Here is an 18905-nt window from a genome sequence, read left to right as displayed (position 1 = left end):
CTCCGAAAAGCCTGGAGATCTCCTCCAAATCATGGGAGATGGCTCTGAGGCTGATATAGGAGCCAAGCTCACCTGCGCCGAAGCTCCGAGAGGGACAGTATGGTCGGACAAAGGTCCAATGCCACTCCCCCACTCGGAGAAGATGAGGGAGTGTCGGCCCCCAGATCCCTCAATAGAATGGGGTAACAAGGAGATCGGAGCGGAATTCAGAACCAAGAGACTGGAGGTTAATAGAACTGACGGTTCCACCACAACAACTTCCATGCACTCTGGCTCCGAACTCAAGGGAGTTGGAGGAGGAATCAATAATGCTGTTGGTTGGACTGTCGGTACCACTTCCATATGGGCTGGACTCGATAATTTTGCTAATGCCGGTGTCCGGAGAAGCCTCTTCACCACCCTCTCCACATCATCATCCGAAAGACTCCTGGATGACCGAGAGGAGTGGGTGGAAGACAGGGTGACTGCCTGCCGCAGACTATAAGAACGAAGACTGCAGAACAGACCGCACTGGTTCCAGAGAGGGGGACCTGGTTCTCTTGTGAGTCCTGGCTGGCTCCGAGACTACTGATGGAGCTGCAGGAGAAAGAGTCTTGTTGGAACCGACCCTCAGATCTGACACTGCTGAAGAGTTGTCTTTTCCGTTGGATGACTCCATTGTTGGAGTCGATGAGGATGATGGCTTGGTGGATTTGTCCTTTTTTATTGTTGGCTGAGTCCCCTCTGTGGAAGCATTGAAGGGGCCCTTTAATAAGCCTTGCAAAATCAGTTTATTTTTTCTCTCCTGCAGGACCCAAGAACTGAAAGGATGGCATATAGAGCACGAGTCCTGCAGGTGTACAGCCCCTAAACAATATACGCAGCTTGTATACCCCTCCATAAGGGATATCTTTTGGCAGCATGAGTCACATTTCTTACAACCTGAAGGTTTTGTCTCTTTAGTGGAATCCTTACAGACACAGTTAGACTACAAGTATGCTAACAAATACTAGTAACTAAAACAGAGGCACTTAATAAGCACACAAAGTTAAAATCCAGTAAACAAAGTTTAACCACAGACCAAAACTTTTTTTTTCTTTGTTAGAAGGAAGGAGTGAAGGGGTAGAGCCTCTAAGCTAAAAAGGCGAACTCCCCCAACCAAGGAGGGCCTCTAACTTAAACGGCTGCTTCTAGAAAAAAAAGGGAATAAGGGGAAAGTCCTTTAACTAAAACGGGGCTGAAGGGAAGGAGAACCCTCTAAGTTAAACGGGTTCGCAAGGAAAGTAAGTAGGCCAAAAGGAAAACGATGGCCGCAACAACAGCAATCAAAAATGGAAGGTTAGAAAGAACACTAACTGATGAAGAAACTCTTCAACACTAAATATTTAACAAATTCGCAAATTTAATAAAAAAAGAAAACACTTAGCCTGTGCCAGTATCCAGCAATCTCGATGCTGCAAGCGGCAAATGAGATCTGGGTAACTCTCGCTAGGCATGTTGGGATAGGGGCTAGTCTCAAGTCAGTAGAAGCTCTCGAGCTTTAGTATACGACCGAGTCGGAGCCAATCCTTGGCTTCGAATCCAACCAGCAAGAACAAAGGCGAGTTAGGGACAACATAACAGCAATCCTTTTCCATTTGCTTTTGTAAAATTTCCTCATGGAAGCTTTGTGGGATGATGAGAGTATGTGATGTACAGGAGAGAAGAGACTGGGCTGTCTAGCTATCAGCAGAATTGGGGAAACCATGTGGTCAACTTTATGCCTAGAATGTCCTGGTATACCAACTCTACCAGGTGAGACAGGAGGTCCGGAGTTGGATCCAGAGTCCAAGGGTGGCAAAGGAGATGAGACCAAAGAAAAAGAAACCAACTCCGAACAGGTTAATGAGGGGCAATGACAATGACTGTGCTCTTCAACTGTGATCCTTTCTGAAGAAATTTGGGAATTAAACGTCTTGGGGGAAAAGCGTAGAGGAAACCAGGGGGCCAATCATGGAGAATAGCATTTCTAGCTGACTCCTCCAGTGGGGGATCAGGGCAAAGAACCTGTTGCACTTGTTGCTGATGAGAGATGCAAGTATATTGCAGCAAGGTTGGCCCCATCAACAGAAAATCTTTTCCTCCACTTTCATATTGACAAACCACTCAAGAGGCATTACAATGGACCTGCTCAGCTTGTTTGTTATAATGCTGGATTTCCCAGGATGTGCACTGCTATCAGATAATGACTGGATGAGACTGCCCACAGCCACACAGTCAATGCTTTTCGACTTGAAGTTGTTTGCTAGAAACACTGACTTAACCTATTTGGAGAAATGGATTAAAAATTATTCTAGTGTAGCAGCTAAGGATATGTAGGAAGACACTAAACAAAAGATAATACAAAAACTGAGAAAATGGAAGCTCTGTTACATGGATATGGATAATAAGATACAAGAAGTTAAAATGTTTTTAGTTCCTTTAGACTTATACACAGATCAGGCATATTTTTATCAACCAGAGAAGTTATGGGTAGCAATTAATAAAGTGCTGAAGGACTTTATCTGGGAGGGAAAGACGGCAAGAGTCAAGTGGGATAAGCTGATCCTTCAGGTAGAACATGGCGGAATGGGATTACCCAAGTCGAAGGGGTATTTCAGAGCTACACAGTTAAGACTCCTATACACAGCACAAGCAGAAAACTATAATTCAAAGTGGAAAGAGATGATGATGAAATGGGGGGAAGCTCAAGAAATAAGGAGAGACTGGGATTTGGGATGCAGGCCTTTAAGGAGAACAACAATCATGCAGAATATTGTATCCATAAAGTATCCAGAAGTATTCTAAGGACTAAACCAACACAAGAATGGCTAAAGGAGATTCTGCAGATAGGGATGCAATTAGGGATACAGACAGTAGGCAAGAGGAGAACGGAATTTATTGGAGAAAAGTGGCAAAGGAACCAAGGTATTGGGAGCAAATAACTAGAGAGGGAAAGGTAATAGAATGGGAAGAGGCCAAAAATTTATTTGGACTGCAGGTTAGCGATAGCCTTCCCTATCAAGGACTGATATATAGGCAAAGAGAAAGAAATAAAGGGGTCCTAAACAAAAGATCAGTACACCAGCACTGGTAGAGTTTTTAGTAGAATCTAGAACAGAAGCTGCCATTAAAAAAGGAATAATTAGTAGAGCATATAAAATATTGCATGATAATTTTATGAATCAATCAAAGGAGGTTAGAAAGGATTGGGAAGAAAGACTGGATAAGCAATTCAGAAAGAAACAGTAGGAGGATATATGCATGCCTCCCAAAAATGCCACAAAATCTAGAAGACTTGGGATTTTTGCTTGGAAATGTTTACATAGATATTTTTATACCCCAAGTAGACTCCAGAGAATTTTTCCTCAGGTAGACAGCAACTGTTGGAGGTGTGACGGGGAAAAAAGAGGTACTTGGGAACATATTTTCTGGGAGTGCGGAGGGTTGGTGGACTTTAAAAATTTCCTGCGGAATGCACTGTTGGAGATGCTGGGTGGGTGGATTCGTGTGACGAGTGAGATGATTTTTCTGAGCTATGATACAGAACTAGAATTGCCTAGACATGGTAAGGCCTTGCTGTCTCTAATTATGGTGGCTGCTAAAACAGCAATTACTAGAAAATGGAAATCAAAATCTAAACCAACTATATTTGAAGTAGTGAATATAGTAACAGAGATAAAACAAAACTGAGATCTTCAGAAAAGGGTAGAAGCAAACTACATAGGAAAAAAATAGGAATTGTGGGGACAATATATACAGGGGGTGAATGAGGTTTAAAAGAAGGCAGGACTTAAATGAGCAATGTAGTGTTTGACTGAAAATGACTGGGTAGATTATATACGTGATGTATAATGTTCACAACTGAGAGTGTGTCAGTATGGTTTGTGATGTAAAATGCTTGCAACTAGGACTGTGTCTGTATGGTTCGTTTTCATTTCTATAAATGCATGATTGCTTATGTCTTAAGCGATGATTTAATAAAGATGTTTCTTGTTTAAAAAAATTGACAGCAATTGAATAACTTATGTAATGTGGCTTAGGTTATAGAATATAAAGCAATATATATGAAGTATAATGTTCGTTAATGTTAATTTAATACAATTTGATTACTTTTGCATAAATGTAAATTTGCCTGTGTCACAAATGATGATTCAATAAAGATGTTTAAAAAAAGACAATTTTACAGCAAGAAAGACCTGAAATGCAAGAAAATCAAGTTATTGTAGAATGCAGAGCAAAGTCTTCAGCCTGTGAAATTTTTATACGCCAACTAGTCCCAATACCTACAGTAAAAACCCTAGCTGTTCCCATAACAATAGCTGCACAATATCAGATCCAGATGATTTTTTGCCATTATTTTTTTCTCACTGTACCTTTGACTTCAAACTCAATTAACAGCTCCTGATATTCCCCTGCTCCTAGGATCCCATTCATGATGGCAGCCTGGTATGACCAGTACCAACAGGGTCTTCCTTAAGTCAACATCCTGTCAGGTTCTCTGGGCTACAAGTTGCCAAGCACCTCCAAATGAGATGGACAAGGAGAGAAGCCACAGTTCTGATTGCTGCTGGCTTTTTACATTTAATCCTGCCTCCTATTTATTTGCTGAGCTGAAATTAGAGAGAGGCTGTGCAATGGTGTCACGAGGGAAATGCATTACCTTCATGGTGGTGCATTACCTCCAAAGTGGTACATTACTCAGCACCTACCTCTCTAAACTGTAGCATTTGGCCACCAGCAAGCAAAAGTAGCATTACAGTTACTTATGCAGCAAGCAATACTATCACTACTGTTGCTTGTGTCTTACTTGAGTGCCCACACCTTGTCCTTGCCTCTCACATTTGGAAAAAAAGAGCAGGCACTACCGTGTCTTTCCTCTTATTCCTGTCACTATCTCCAAAAGAGCCAGAGCTGCTAATAAAACCTAGGTCACCTTGGTCTTAGTCAAAACGTTATCCCTCTATACCAGTGGAACTGGAAAACAGATCTAAAATAAAATAACAACAACTAAGGTGTGGGTAGTGCTCTAATATAACTGCTGTGCATACTGTACGTGAACTCATCTTGTTTTCATTTATGCTTTTCATGTCATCAAATTATCAGTGAAAAAGGTTTAGAAAATCTGATTCTTGCATACCTTTTCATGTAGTATGCTGTACAATGATCCAAGATAGACTCTTTCATAAACTAATTGAGTTCTTTCCATGTCATGAGACAAACAAATGGCCATTAGAAGCATCACATGGAAATGCCTAAGTTTACTGGAAATAAAAGAACAACAACATTCTGTTAGATGACATGCATGACACATCAGAAATAAATAAATAGCAAAAATGTCTTTTGTTAAACACTAAAAATATACATGCTGTTTGTATGAAACATCAAAAATACTAGGTCTAGGGATCTAGACTTCTTATGCAACATCAACAGAATGATTTGGAGTGGAAACTATGTCTCTCAGAGGATACAGCTGGTCTGGAACAGACTCTCCATCAACATAAAACATAGTTTATCCCATAATCAAACGCAACTTGGATCTGTGGAAGGGAAACAGAAAATATACCCCAGGACTGTCCATTATTCTACTAGCGGACACAGACAGCTCCTAAATAATTTATCCTATGCATAGGTCCCCAAAAATTATCTATGGTATGATCCCAGTTATTCTCATTAGGAGTAATATATAATTATCGACCATGGGATAGGTAAGGCCAATCTCTAACCAAATCGGATAGGTTAATTTGAGTACAAAAAGGGAAACTGACTAGGCTTAAAATGGCCCGTAAGGGACACCACATCTAGCCTAGTACAAATCTATGAACTTATAAGAAAACAACAGAACATTAAACAACTGAATAAAGCTAAAACCACTAATCCAAAGTGTCTCAGCTCCACAAACAAAGAACACATACATGATAACTGATCCAGATCAAAATAACATACACCATCCAAAATGGATGATCAATGAATATCATGAAGCTAAAAAGTTATTCCAAGCAAAACAATTAAACTATGTCAATACACATTTGTGTTTACTTCTGTAACACCACTAGACATGAAAGCTAAATTATTAATAATTATTTCTCACTGGCAAATGTTAAATTCTACTTGAGGTAGACAGCAGTAATGGTGTGGCAAAATGTGTAAGGTGTATAAAATAATAGAGTATGACACAGGAGAAAGCGTAAAGAAAATCAAGAAGTTCATTACTTTATTCTGTATGTTTTGTTGAATAATAATATAGTTGGGGGCAACCAAATAAAATCCAAAATGAAGACATTATGCACATGCAACAAGTGCTGTGAAAAATAGAAGTTATGTTCTTACCATAACGTTCCATGTTAGTTGTCTTCTTCTCGCCTTCTTCTTGCTGGATGGGTTCGGAGCCGACCTCGGCTCCGACTCGGCCACTCTAAAGCTCGAGAGTTGGTTCCACCGGTTCGAGGCTCCCCTTATATCCCACAATGCTAGGCGATAGTTACCTCAGATCTCGTTTGTAAGCTAACCCCAGCTTATAACAGAAAACAGTATGACTGTAAAAAACAGAATCCACCTCTAACAACAGGAAGAAGAAGGGTGACCTACATCCTGAAACAAGAAATATGCATAATAGCATATAGCTAAGAAAGAGGTGGTAGAAAGAGAGGTCACGATCACCACTCCTCTAGGTCTGTCCAGGCCAGGGGGTAGGAGGGTGGGACGCAAGAAGAAGGCGAGAAGAAGACAACTAACATGGAACGTTATGGTAAGAACATAACTTCTATATGTTAAGTTGTCTATCTCGCCTTCATTCTTGCTGGATGGGACCGCGCCCCTAGCACCTTGTCCCGGGTGGCCTAACGGAACAGACTCCTGAGAACAGTGGAACCAAAATTAGCTCTATGCCTAGAAGCTAAATCCAACTTAGAATGGGAAATAAAAGTGTGAGGAGTAGCCCAAGTAGCCGCTGCACAAATGGTGTCAATAGGCAGTCTGTCTTGGAAGGCTAGAGAAGTAGCCAAAGCTCTGGTGGAATGAGCTTTAGGCTTATTAGGCAGTTTTTGGTGTCTAATCTCATAAACAAGGGTAATCAGAGATGTTAGCCATCTGGATAAAGATACCTTTGAAACTGGAAGTCCCTTTCTGCTTTCCGCATAGGAGACAAACAGCTGATCAGATTTTCTGAATTGTTTCGTCCTGTCCAAGTAGTACCTTAATTGACGATGAACATCCAGACAGTGTAATTTTTGTTCAGACCTATTTGAATACTCCGGGAAAAAGACAGGGAGGTCAATGCATTGGTTTAGATTTGATGTTGAAACCACCTTAGGCAAAAAGGACGGGTTAGTTCGTAAGGAAACTCTGTCCTTATGGAACACAAGGTAAGGAGAACGACAACTGAGTGCTTGAAGTTCTGAAATTCTTCTAGCTGATGTGATAGCCACCAGAAAGAGAGTTTTCCATGATAATAACTTTAAGGAACATGAAGCTGCAGGTTCGAAAGGGGAAAGAATCAAAGAAGCAAGAACTAAATTTAGGTCCCAAGGAGAAGGAGGATTTCTTACAGGAGGTCTGAGAAGAAAAACTCCTTTCAAAAAGGCTTTGCAGAGTTTGTGGGACATTAGGGCGGATTCAGAAATACCCACATGGAAATTAGAAATAGCTGCCAATTGAACCTTAAGAGTAGATGGAGATGAACCTGCATGGAAGAGTTCAGCAAGAAAATCCAGGACTAGTTGGATGGAAGCAGTGAAAGGATCTATGTCCTTTCCTTGTGCCCAATATGAAAAGCGTTTCCACTTACTCAAATAAATCTTCCGAGTGGAAGATTTATGGGAAGCTATCAAAATATCTCTAACAGAGTGAGATAATTGAGGAAGCCTGGCTACGGTTGGAAGTGGAGGAACCAAGCAGTGAGGTTCAGAGAGGGGAGGGAGCGATGAAACTGACCCGACTGATGGATCAAAAGATCTGGAACTAGGTCCAGATTCCACGGTCGCTCCAAAAGAAATCGATGCAGAAAGGGGAACCACACTTGCCGAGGCCAGTAAGGAGCAATGAGGATCAATGAGGCCTTCTGAGCGATAGCTTTCTGTATTACTTGAGAGATCAGTGGGAAAGGAGGAAATGCATACAGAAGTCCCGGGGCCAAACTTGGACTAGCGCGTCCCTGCAGGGTTGGCCTGGTAAAGGGAATAGAGTGAAGTATTCTCTGCACTTGCTGTTTTGGGGAGTAGCAAAAAGATCGCAGCAAGGCTGACCCCACTTGAGAAAAATCTCTCACTACAGAGTCTTTCAGAGACCACTCGTGAGGCATGAGAATAGCTCTGCTCAACTTGTCCGCAATGTGATTGGACTTCCGGGATGTGCGTTGCTATCAGAAAACGCTGAGAAGAAATCGCCCATTGCCACAGTCTGAGTGCTTCTCGACACAGGGGTATGATCTGGTTCCGCCTTGTTTGTTGATGTACCACACTACAGACATATTGTCTGTCTGGATTGCAATCGTTCCCAAGGGAAGAGAGTCTTGAAGGGCTTGCAACGCTAAAAACACTGCTCTCATCTCCAGAACATTTATGTGCAAGTGGCATTCGTTTGGTTGCCATGTGCCCTGGACTGTCCTGCCCTGATAATGCCCCCCCCACCCGATCAGGGAGGCATCCGTTGTCAGAGTAGCAACCGGAGGAGGTGGAACAAATGGTCTCCCCAACAGGAGCTGGGGGGAAGACATCCACCACATGAGATGCTTTTTGCATGCTTGCGTGATCATAATGGTGTGAGACATTGGAAGTTCCTGGTATGACCATTGAGAAAAAAGCATCCACTGAAGGATCCGCATGTGGTATCTGGCCAATGGAAGGAGAGGTATGGCCGCTGCCATGATTCCCAACACTTTTAGAACTAACCTGGCTTTGGCTCTGTTGTTGTTGAGAAGTAGTGATACCAATTTTTGAATGTCTGATATCCTTTGGTTCGTTAGTGTTGCAGACATGTTTACAGTATCTAAATTTGCCTATGTAGGTAATAGTGCGACAAGGCGACAACACAGACTTTTCGCAATTTATTGAGATACCCAGTTTTTGACAGGCGAAAAGTGTAATCTCTGGCCATCAGAAGGAGATGCTTGGTGGGAGCTGTGAGGAGCCAGTCGTCCAAATATGGAAACACCTGGAATCCTTGTCGTCTCAGGTGAGAAGCTACCACTGCCATGCATTTGGTAAACACCGGGGGCAGTGGTGAGACCAAAGGGCAGGGCCCTGAATTGAAAATGACTGGTTCCCAGCCTGAAGCGGAGGAATCTTCTGGGCGTCTGTTCATTTTATGTGATAGTACGCGTCCTGAAGGTCTATAGAGCACATCCAGTTTCCTTTTCCCAATAGGGAAGAATGGATTGCAGCGTGACCATCCGAAATCTTGTTTTCTTGACCGATCTGTTCAAGATACTGAGATCCAAAATTGGTCTCCAGTCCCCTGTTTTCTTTGGAACTAAAAAGAACCTTGAGTAGATTCGGATCCTAGTTGGTCTGCTGGCACTGGCTGAATAGCTCTTTTTGCAAGCAGTTTTGAAATTTCCAAAGCTGCTATATCCCTTTGAGCGGGTGGAACATCTGGAAGGGATTTTTTTGACTGATTTGGAAAACGAAGAAAGGGGATAGAATAACCTTCGGAAATGATGGACTGTACCCATTTGTCTTGTGTCAAGGATAGCCAGGCTTCTGGGTACAGTGACAATCTTCCCTCGACTGCCTCCGAAGATGGGCAGTCGGGCAACACCTCAGGGATGCTGAAAGGGCTTATCGGAGGGGGTTTCTCGATTGCCCTAGTTGTGCGGACGCCCTGTGCGTCTAGGGCGCGTCTACCATTGTTGTTCCCCCTCTGCCTCTGGGGGGGAACCGACACTGTGCGGCAGGCGAAGTCCCTTGAGATTGTTTACGGAACCACATCTTTCGCCCCTTCTGGCCTTTGGGGTAAGGCCTAGAAGGAGTAGAAAAACGGACTCCGACGGCAGAAAGGGTCTTGCCATCAGTCTCGCACCTAGTCAGGGTCTCTTTCACTTGTGGACCAAAAAGAGATGATCCATCAAAAGGGGAGTTCGTGAAGGACGTCTTGAAAGGTTCCGCAAAATTGCATAGCCGCATCCAGGCGTGCCTACGTAAGGCTACCCCTGTTCCTGCGGCTCTGCTCGCTCCATCGGCCGCATAAGAGAGGAGGCGCATGGAGGAGTTGGAAATAGAATTAAGGATAGCTAGCTGCGTGTTCATTTTCTCTTGGAAACCCGTAGCTGTAGGGTCCTTCAGCATTTCACTCGCTTCTTTGATCAAGTCCCTTTGAAGACGAGTGAAATGGCACAGGTAATTCAGCGAACGCATAGTAAATGTCGCTGAGGAGAACATCCGCTTCCCGTACCTATCCATGGACCTAGATTCCTTGTTAGGTGGATGGACAGGCACTGAAGGATCAGCCAGTTCCTTCTTAGTGGCGGCAGCTACCACCATAGCATCCACAGAGACTCCTTTTGATAAAAATTCCTTGTCTGACGGAGCTGTGATGAATTTGGAGGGCCTCCTGGGAGTGGGGTCCACTGAATCAGGAGCCGTCCATGCCTTTTTAGCAACCACCTGCATGAGGGGTCAAGGGGGACACCCAGGAGGTGGAAGGACGAGAGCCAAAGCCTCAAGATACACAGATTCGTCCTCCGAAGGGTTGAGGGCTGGCCAATTTCCCTCTGTTTAAGGATCTCCAGAATGTCTGCAAATGAGACATCTTCAGAAGGGGAACGGGGAACCCTCAGAATCATCCAGATCTGTGTCCGGCGTGATAGACTCAGGTGAGTCAATGTGCTTCCTCTTGCACTTCCTCTTCCGAGGGGGCTCTTCTGCCAAATCAGGAGAGGCCTCGGAAGAGGATGAAATCCCCAAAGGGAGCTCCTGAGGAGTTGGCTCTCTGCGGTCCGGGATGAGGGAGTGAGTCGACTTACCCTGAGGCAGCATAGAGGGAGGGGCTGACGGAGCCGACTGTGGAGTAGAGCCATGCTCTAACACACTCCGCATGACCTCGAAGCACCCCTGTCAGGCAGAGCCAGAGGTCCCCGCTCCGAGGAGCTAAGGACCCCTCGGCACCGACAGTGATGGCTCCGAGGCCGATGTCGGAGCCGAACTCACCAGCGCCAAGCACCGAGAGGGAGAGGGGTCGGACAAGGGTCCGATGCCACTCACCCCTCGGAGCCGACGAGGGAAGTCCGGCCGAGATTCCTCCATGGAAGAAAACGGAGCCGACGACGGAGCCGAAGACAATTGTCTCGGCTCCGAGGTGACCACAGTCTCGGTTCCGACACGACCCGGCTCCGAACTCAAGAGAGTCAAAGGAGGAAAGAGTTGATGGATCGGGCAGGCACCGACTGATGAGTCGGGCTCTGAAGCATCTGGGCTAGTGCCTCAGACTTGAGTAGTCGACTCACCACCCTCTGAAGGTCATGATCGGACAGCCTCGATGACCTAGAGGAATGAGACCTTTGGCTCCGTTCAGACAGCAGGGGAGATCCTGGAGCCGAATGAACGGAGCCAAGAGAAGGTGACCTAGACCTCTTTCTGGTTGTCGGCTCCGAAGATCTTGTCGGAGCCGACACGGGTACCTCGATAACCTCGGCTCCGGCCGGAGCCGAGGAAGCCACAGAAACTGTGGACTGAGTCTTATCGGCTCCAGCCGAGCCGATAAAGGCAAAGGTTGAACAACCTGAGGTCTCGGCTCAGAAGCCGGAGCCGAAGACCTCGATGCCTTGGAGGGCTTCCCTGTTGAGACAGACAGGGAATCCTCAGGCTTCAACAAGCCTCTCAATATAAGCTTGTTTTTTCTTTCCTGCAGGACCCTGGGGCTGAAGCCATGGCAGACAGCACAGGAGTCCTGCAGGTGCAAAGGCCCCAGACAATAGACACAAGAAGTGTGAGCGTCTGTCAGAGACATTTTCTGACAGCACGCATCACACTTCTTGAATCCGGAGACCTTTGCTTCTTTAGACATAGCCTAACTGGTGAACACAAACACACACTCAAACACACCAGTTATACCCTGTCAAAATTACAACCTTTAGTAAAAATACTAAAAATAAAGTACAGTAAACAGTAGTACACTACACAAACACTCCCTAGGGAAGGGAAGGCCTAAGGCCCAAGGGAAGAACTAAAAGTTCTTTTAACAAGAAACGGGAAAAATTAGGTTCGGGGATAGAGTTCAATGAACTACACTAATTTAAGAATAATTAAACTAAAAAAGGGGAAAAAAGAGTAACTTTTTATAGAAAAAGCTAAAACTCACCAGGAACCGGTAGAATAACCAACCTCGAAGCTGTAGCGGCAAACGAGATCTGGGGTAACTATCGCCTAGCATTGTGGGATATAAGGGGAGCCTCGAGCCGGTGGAACCAACTCTCGAGCTTTAGAGTGGCCGAGTCGGAGCCGAGGTCGGCTCCGAACCCATCCAGCAAGAATGAAGGCGAGATAGACAACTTAACATCATGGCTATAATCATGGGGTGGGCTCAATGGAAACAGCACTACTGAGAGTAAATGCATAGAGCTGTGGTTTATAATAATTGATTTAAACTGTCCAGTTCTTATTGCCATCTTTTCATGAAATAAAACAACAAAAATGTTTACATCATTAGTGAAATATTATGCTGTACAGCAAATTCAAAACACAGTTCTGCATGCCAGAAGACATACTGCTCTGAATATGAATCATGACTAATGTTATGATTATGATACCATAAAGAAAGGGCTGCACTACCAGTTCTGGGTAGAAATAATGAAATGCCGTAGTTAAGGGCCTGCTCTTGATTCAAAAACATCATGTTCATCTGCATGGGATACTTCAAACTAAACATAAGCAAGTCTGGCCAATAATAAGCCACAAAAATGGGGATACCATAGTTAAGCTAGTGATCCCTAGTAACTGCCCACATACCCCAAAGTTCTATGTTTGGAATACTGGGGTGCAGGACAGGTAGAACTTGTAGCTCAGCACTGCGTGTGAAGATATCTGTCTTATCAAGGAATGCTGTAAGTGCAAGTTACACCTTTACTATGTTTCTGAAGTTGCCCTTTGTAGTTTCAACTGCTTAAAGTATGTGTTTTTTAATTTCCCATGCAGATTTATACACATATAGCAACCCAGCCTTATTCTGACATGGACATAAAACTGCATCCCAAGCCTGGCATCACTACATCATCAGATTACTGAGCAATAGTTCCTTAATGTAGGAGCAGATTATATGCACATCAAACGTATTCAGAGGCTTCTTTCTGAATCACTTTGCCACGCTCAACATAAAGTTAGAAACTTAACCAGAGGCCTATGTTTGTACATTCATAGGCAAGTTGTAGGCAGTCTACTGACCACCACATCTAAACAAAACACCATATATTTAAAAGCCCCCTTCAGCTTCAAGGAATGCAACACAATTTGTTTACCCAGTTTCTAAATCCCATTCAATGTCTTTACTAGCATAAAATGGTGTTTTTTAAATATTTTTGCTTCTAAAATGCAACATTATTTCTTTATGCAGCATCGGAAAGTGAAACATTTAAAATGTCAGTTTACCAGCAAATGTCAATTTATAAACTGAAGGAAAATCTCATTTTCTGGTATACAATCCTTTTAGATTTTTATCCGAGAGGCTGCTGTACTTGTACTCATATTCATGAAATATTCAGAAAAAAGGTATATGTAAGAATTTGTTGAAACATTGAAAAACTGCAAAATTATAACACTATATTTTTTACAAACTGTCTATAGCACCCTGAATAAAACAGAATCTGAAATCATAGATAGCACAGTATGTTACACCCATGTGTAGAGTCTGATGCATCAGGTAGGGTGGTGGTTGATTCAGAGAGGTGTACTGCATATAAGCACAACAGCAACACTGAAATATGCAGTGCATGCAAATGGTCACATAAACAGAAGGTAACAATGCTATGTATGCAAATACATGCCTAACATTATGTTGACATTCACAGGCGCATATAAGGAACTTGCTACACAGCTGAGTAGACCCTTAGAGCATACTAGAAATATCAATGCTGTAGACCATCAGAATGATTGCAATCATAGCAACAATCGTTCAACAACATCACTTAATTGCTACCAATAGTGCTAGCCCTGTAGCTTTTTGCAACTGCCAATGTGAACAAAAAATATGTAGGCAGTGCCCTACATTTCATAGCATCACTGACTACCAAGTGCTGAACCACTGCAGAGTGGTTAATATGTATCATCCACATGTGTAATCTAGGGGTCTGCATGGTAAGTCTTTCCCTGGGGAGACCAAGGCATTTGTAGTCGTCATCTTAGTTGGTGGGACTTTTCATGTACTAAATGTGGACACTTTCAGTATATAAAAATATCAGCCTCCCAAATATTTGATATGCTCGTTCCTCCAAGTCATACTTCTGTATGTGAATGAGCAAATACAGCTCTCCAGTACAGCACAGGAGATCACTGTCACTTGAGTGACATCTATAACATTGTTCACTTTCTTGGGGTACTACGTGCCACAAATTGCACAAATGTAGCAATAAAAGCCTCACCTGGTCCACGATACTAGAGATATGTAACTCAGAAGGGATACCATTCCTTGAACTGGAAGATAATATGCTATGTGCAGTACATTATCACAGATGTGCCTGTACAGAAGTCAAGTAGTTTGCATGATTTTATAATTAGCACAAATCTAACTTATATGAACAGTTTTAGCAAGGTAATTTTCCCAAGGGACAAACGATTGTGACGCAGACCTTACTATCCACACTGTAAAGGTTATGTAACTATAAGGTGTGCATGTAGTTGCTAAGCCCCCGATATATGTTGTGAATCCCACCAGATGCAAATGATGCTGGCTACCCCTACAGCCCTGAGTCATAACCTTTATCTGCCATACCAGCACCACTGCAGAAGTGGCATACAGCACTGTCCATACAGAAGCACACAGGGTCATCAGGCATGTGCTCAATCACCTGAAAGGGCATTTCTGGTGCTTCAGTTCATCTGCAAGGACAATGAAGTACACCACTGAGACAATTAGCAACTTTTTTTGGTGTATGTGCAATGCCAACCAAAATGGCTATGCAGAAAAAAAGAAAGGCAAAGCAGAATGCGTCTGTTGTACATCCAGTACAAGATACAGGTGCAGATGCAGGACAGTAAACCATCGATGTCTGATCAACAACTACCGACCATGACAATCTTAAAAACAAATAATAAACATGATGTGTGCAGTACTACAATCAAGTTATGCTGCTTAGTGCATGGCCTGGTAACACTGTGCATTAGACAGCACATAATTACAACACAGGCTGGAGAGTGTTGGAAGTCACAGTCATCATCAGTTGCAGGGGTCACAGAAATAGATACAGTAACTCTAGACTGTAACACTCCTGGGCTACAGGGAATATGTCTCTGGAGATGAAAGTAGTACCTTCATAGTTTGGATGTTTGCAGACTGCAAAGGACAACATACTTTTGTCCTACAAAAGGATTGGTCTACAACTAGATCACCTTAACCTGTCATCACTGTGCTGACTAGGAGTCCACAAACTTGAGAACCCCTGAGGTAGGGAAGATGTGTTACACAGGACAGTGCTGGAGTCTGCTGCAGAGGAGGCCTAGGGCTAGAGTCCCCTAGTCACCCCTCCCATAGTTAGGAATGCTAAAGCTTATGACATCTTATCACACTGCTGTCCTTCATGTGCGGCATAAATTCCCTTGACCATGTACATTCTAACCATGTCCACCAAGTGTCGAGATACTTCCTCATCCATGGACCATTTTGCCAGAGATGGCTGACATAACATGACATGCATACCCAGGTCTAAATGATTATTATTCTGTGAAGTGTATTTTAAAACTCAAATCACTGGAGAGGTGATAATATGGAATATGCATAATGAATTTTAAATTTGAACATTTTATTTATTTTATTTTTGATATAGATAAATGTGTGCGGGTATTATTTTTTTATATAAAACGTTTCTTGATTTTATTCATTCATATACAATACTGGGGCTTGAATGATATTGAAACCTTGTACTATTGCTTTAAGAATGGGATGTGTATGTGATGTCACTTATGAGAGGGATATTTAAAAGTTGAATTGAGTGCCCTGAACTGTCTTGATGAAGTTCACTGATTTAGAGTGAACGAAAGCACTTACAATAAATTCTTTCTGATGCGATTTATGCTGGAATTTTCTTCTTTACCATCCTTTTTTTGTTTTTACATTAGTTTGTGGTTATTTATTTGAAGCAGACCTCAAAATAAGCATGAAAGAACCAAAGCAGGAGGTGTATCCATCTTCATTAAAGCCAAGTACACATCAAGACTGGTCAAACAGTACGACTCTCTCCAACTACTCCATGTCCAATTAACTATAGGCAAAATACCTTACCACGTCATTGCTACCTGTAGGTCCGCCACCATGAACCAAGAAAAGCACACCACCTGCCTGGCCTTACTAGGGTCATTCGCCATACAGCCCAACACCTTAGTCATGGGAGATTTCAACTATCCTTCCCTTGACTGGATGACATACATGAGCTTGAAAATGCTCGCCCAGAGGTTCCCGGACTTTGTCAACACAAATGCTCTGGAACAAATAGTCTGCACCCCCACAAGGGGTAAAATCCAAGATATAAATGACCAAAAATCAGGATCTTCCACAATAAATATCTAATCCAACCTCTAGCACATCGGCAGTAGCCTTCAAAGGAGAATACATACACAGAAAATGCAGCACATATTTATACAGTAATATAAATCAATTAATCAATCATTTAAACATTAATTAACTAATTAAAACATTTTAAATACAAAATTCATATAAAAACTTTCCAGTTGCATTCTATATTAATGTCCCTAAGGGCTAAAGTGCTATATTTCAATATAAAAAGCATACCTGACACCAGTCCTCTGCCTAGTATCTCTAGAGATCAGGTCATATATATGTTCTCCAAGGCCAAAAATACAGCCTCAGTGGGACCAGATAACATCCCAGGTTCCTTATTAAGCAATCTAAAACAGGACCTAGCAGTCCCACTTGGCATTCTCTTTAACCACAGCCTGTAAACTGGCTTTGTACCAGCAGAGTGGAGAACAGCAACAGCAATCCCACTGTACAAAGGTGCAACCTACTGTGGGAGCTATAGACCCATAAGTCTAACCAGCCTCATCTGCAAGGCCATGGAAAGAATCACAATGGACCTTATTGACAAGGACATAAACAACATTCAAAATCTCGACCCAACCCAGTTTGACTTTGTTAGGGGTAGATCATGCTTATTAAACCTAGTAGACTTCTTCAAGAAAGTCACCAAAGCCCTGGATGAAGGTAAGAGAGTGCGTACTGCTTATCTTGATCTAGCCAAGGCTTTTGACACAGTCCCCCACTCAGGTATCATTGAGAAGCTCTTGCAGATGGGGATTAACCCTTATGCCACTAGATGGCTAGCCGACTGGCTCACCGACAGAACATGTACTGCCAAAGTTTATGACTCCACTTCTACCAGTGGACCCGTCACCAATGACATAACATAAAGATCTGTGCTGGGCCCTTTACTGTTTGGAATCTATTTCTCAGAAGTCCAGGCTTAAGTAGACAGCCTTTGGCTTACCAAGTTTGCTGATGATTGCAAATTGGGTGCAATCACTTGAGTCACCCAATGATGTTAACATATTACAGGAAGGGCTAACACAGACAAATGACTGCTGCCAAAGCCAGAGTCTAAAACTAACACAAAAAAGTGCATTATTATCCCCTTTGGAAAAGTGGAACTCTCAACTAATTACAATATTGACAGCACCTCCCCCCCTCCAACGTTCAAACTCACTGGTGTGAGATCTGGGAACACAGGCAGATAGCAATCTGAACTTTGACCACCAAGTTTCCACAGTGGCAAAGAAAGCCTTCTAGGTTGCACATCTCATAAGTAAGGGTATCACATCCAGGTCTAAGGATGTTATAACTCCACTGTACTCAACCCTCATCAGATCAGTAATAGAGTACAATGCTCCCTTCTGCATGTACCTCACCAGAAATGTGTAGCAGCTGGAGAGACCACAAAGGATTCTCGCCAAGAAAATACAGGGCCTCTGCACCATGACTTATGTGGACAGACTGAAAGTCCTGTCACTGTACTCTGTATCTAACAGGTTGCTGAGAGGCGACTTGTTCCTGGCCTTCAGGGCAGTCTCTGATCCTGTCCTAATGGAAATGCTGCACATCTGCAAGTCAAATGCCACAAGAGTCACTCACTCTAGGGATCTTAACCTAGCCTGTGACATCAACAGAACATGCTGGAGAGACTGATATATCTCCCAGAGATTGCCGCTACTCTGGAATAAATTTCCAATTCACATGAAGCAAAGCTCCTCACTGACCCTATTCAAGCACAACCTAGATAAATGGATGGGAGACAGCAAATTTACCCTGGGGGTGGCACCCATGTCCCTCATGGACATGGGTAGTCGGTGTTGATCATAGACTTGCTCCGTGAATTATGTCCATCTAACCAAGGACAACTGGGGCAACTCAGGATTAACATGACTAGGCTTGTAAAGGCTCTAGGGCCACTAGCCTAGTAGCCTCCTATGAATCTAAGAGATATGCATCACCTGGGTGTCATTCAGTAACTCCACAACAAAGAAATGAAATCCAAACAGCACTCAGTGCTGCAGGGCACACAGCTCAAAATGGTACTACCACAGCAATATATGCTAATTTAAAATAGCATATCCAGCGTTAGTATCTCCGGCTCCCTTTATTACTTAGCTGTGTTATCCACAGCTTCCAAATAAAGATGTTTATGAAACATTTGTGAACTGGATCTAGGAATAAAGCTTGTGTAAGCTGGCTTTCATGTATGTACAATGCACAAA

At 43.2% G+C, this 18905-nt stretch overlaps 1 protein-coding gene across 3 annotated transcripts in view; it reads right to left on the bottom strand.

The window, feature by feature from the left end:
* TEX14 (testis expressed 14, intercellular bridge forming factor) overlaps positions 1-18905 on the bottom strand; it is a 3435352-nt gene that overhangs the window by 2381576 nt on the left and 1034871 nt on the right. For all 3 annotated transcript variants that reach the window (XM_044054283.1, XM_044054282.1, XM_044054281.1), the window contains one exon: positions 5138-5261. In XM_044054283.1, coding sequence (XP_043910218.1) covers positions 5138-5261 — 124 coding nt within the window. The remainder of the gene's footprint in view (positions 1-5137; positions 5262-18905) is intronic.

The sequence above is a fragment of the Protopterus annectens genome, chromosome 13.part0 (genome assembly GCF_019279795.1).
Source record: "Protopterus annectens isolate FY-2018-M chromosome 13.part0, PAN1.0, whole genome shotgun sequence".
NCBI lineage: Eukaryota > Metazoa > Chordata > Ceratodontiformes > Protopteridae > Protopterus > Protopterus annectens.
The sequence above is the reverse complement of the archived record's forward strand: the minus strand, read 5'-3'. Positions and strand labels throughout refer to the sequence as shown.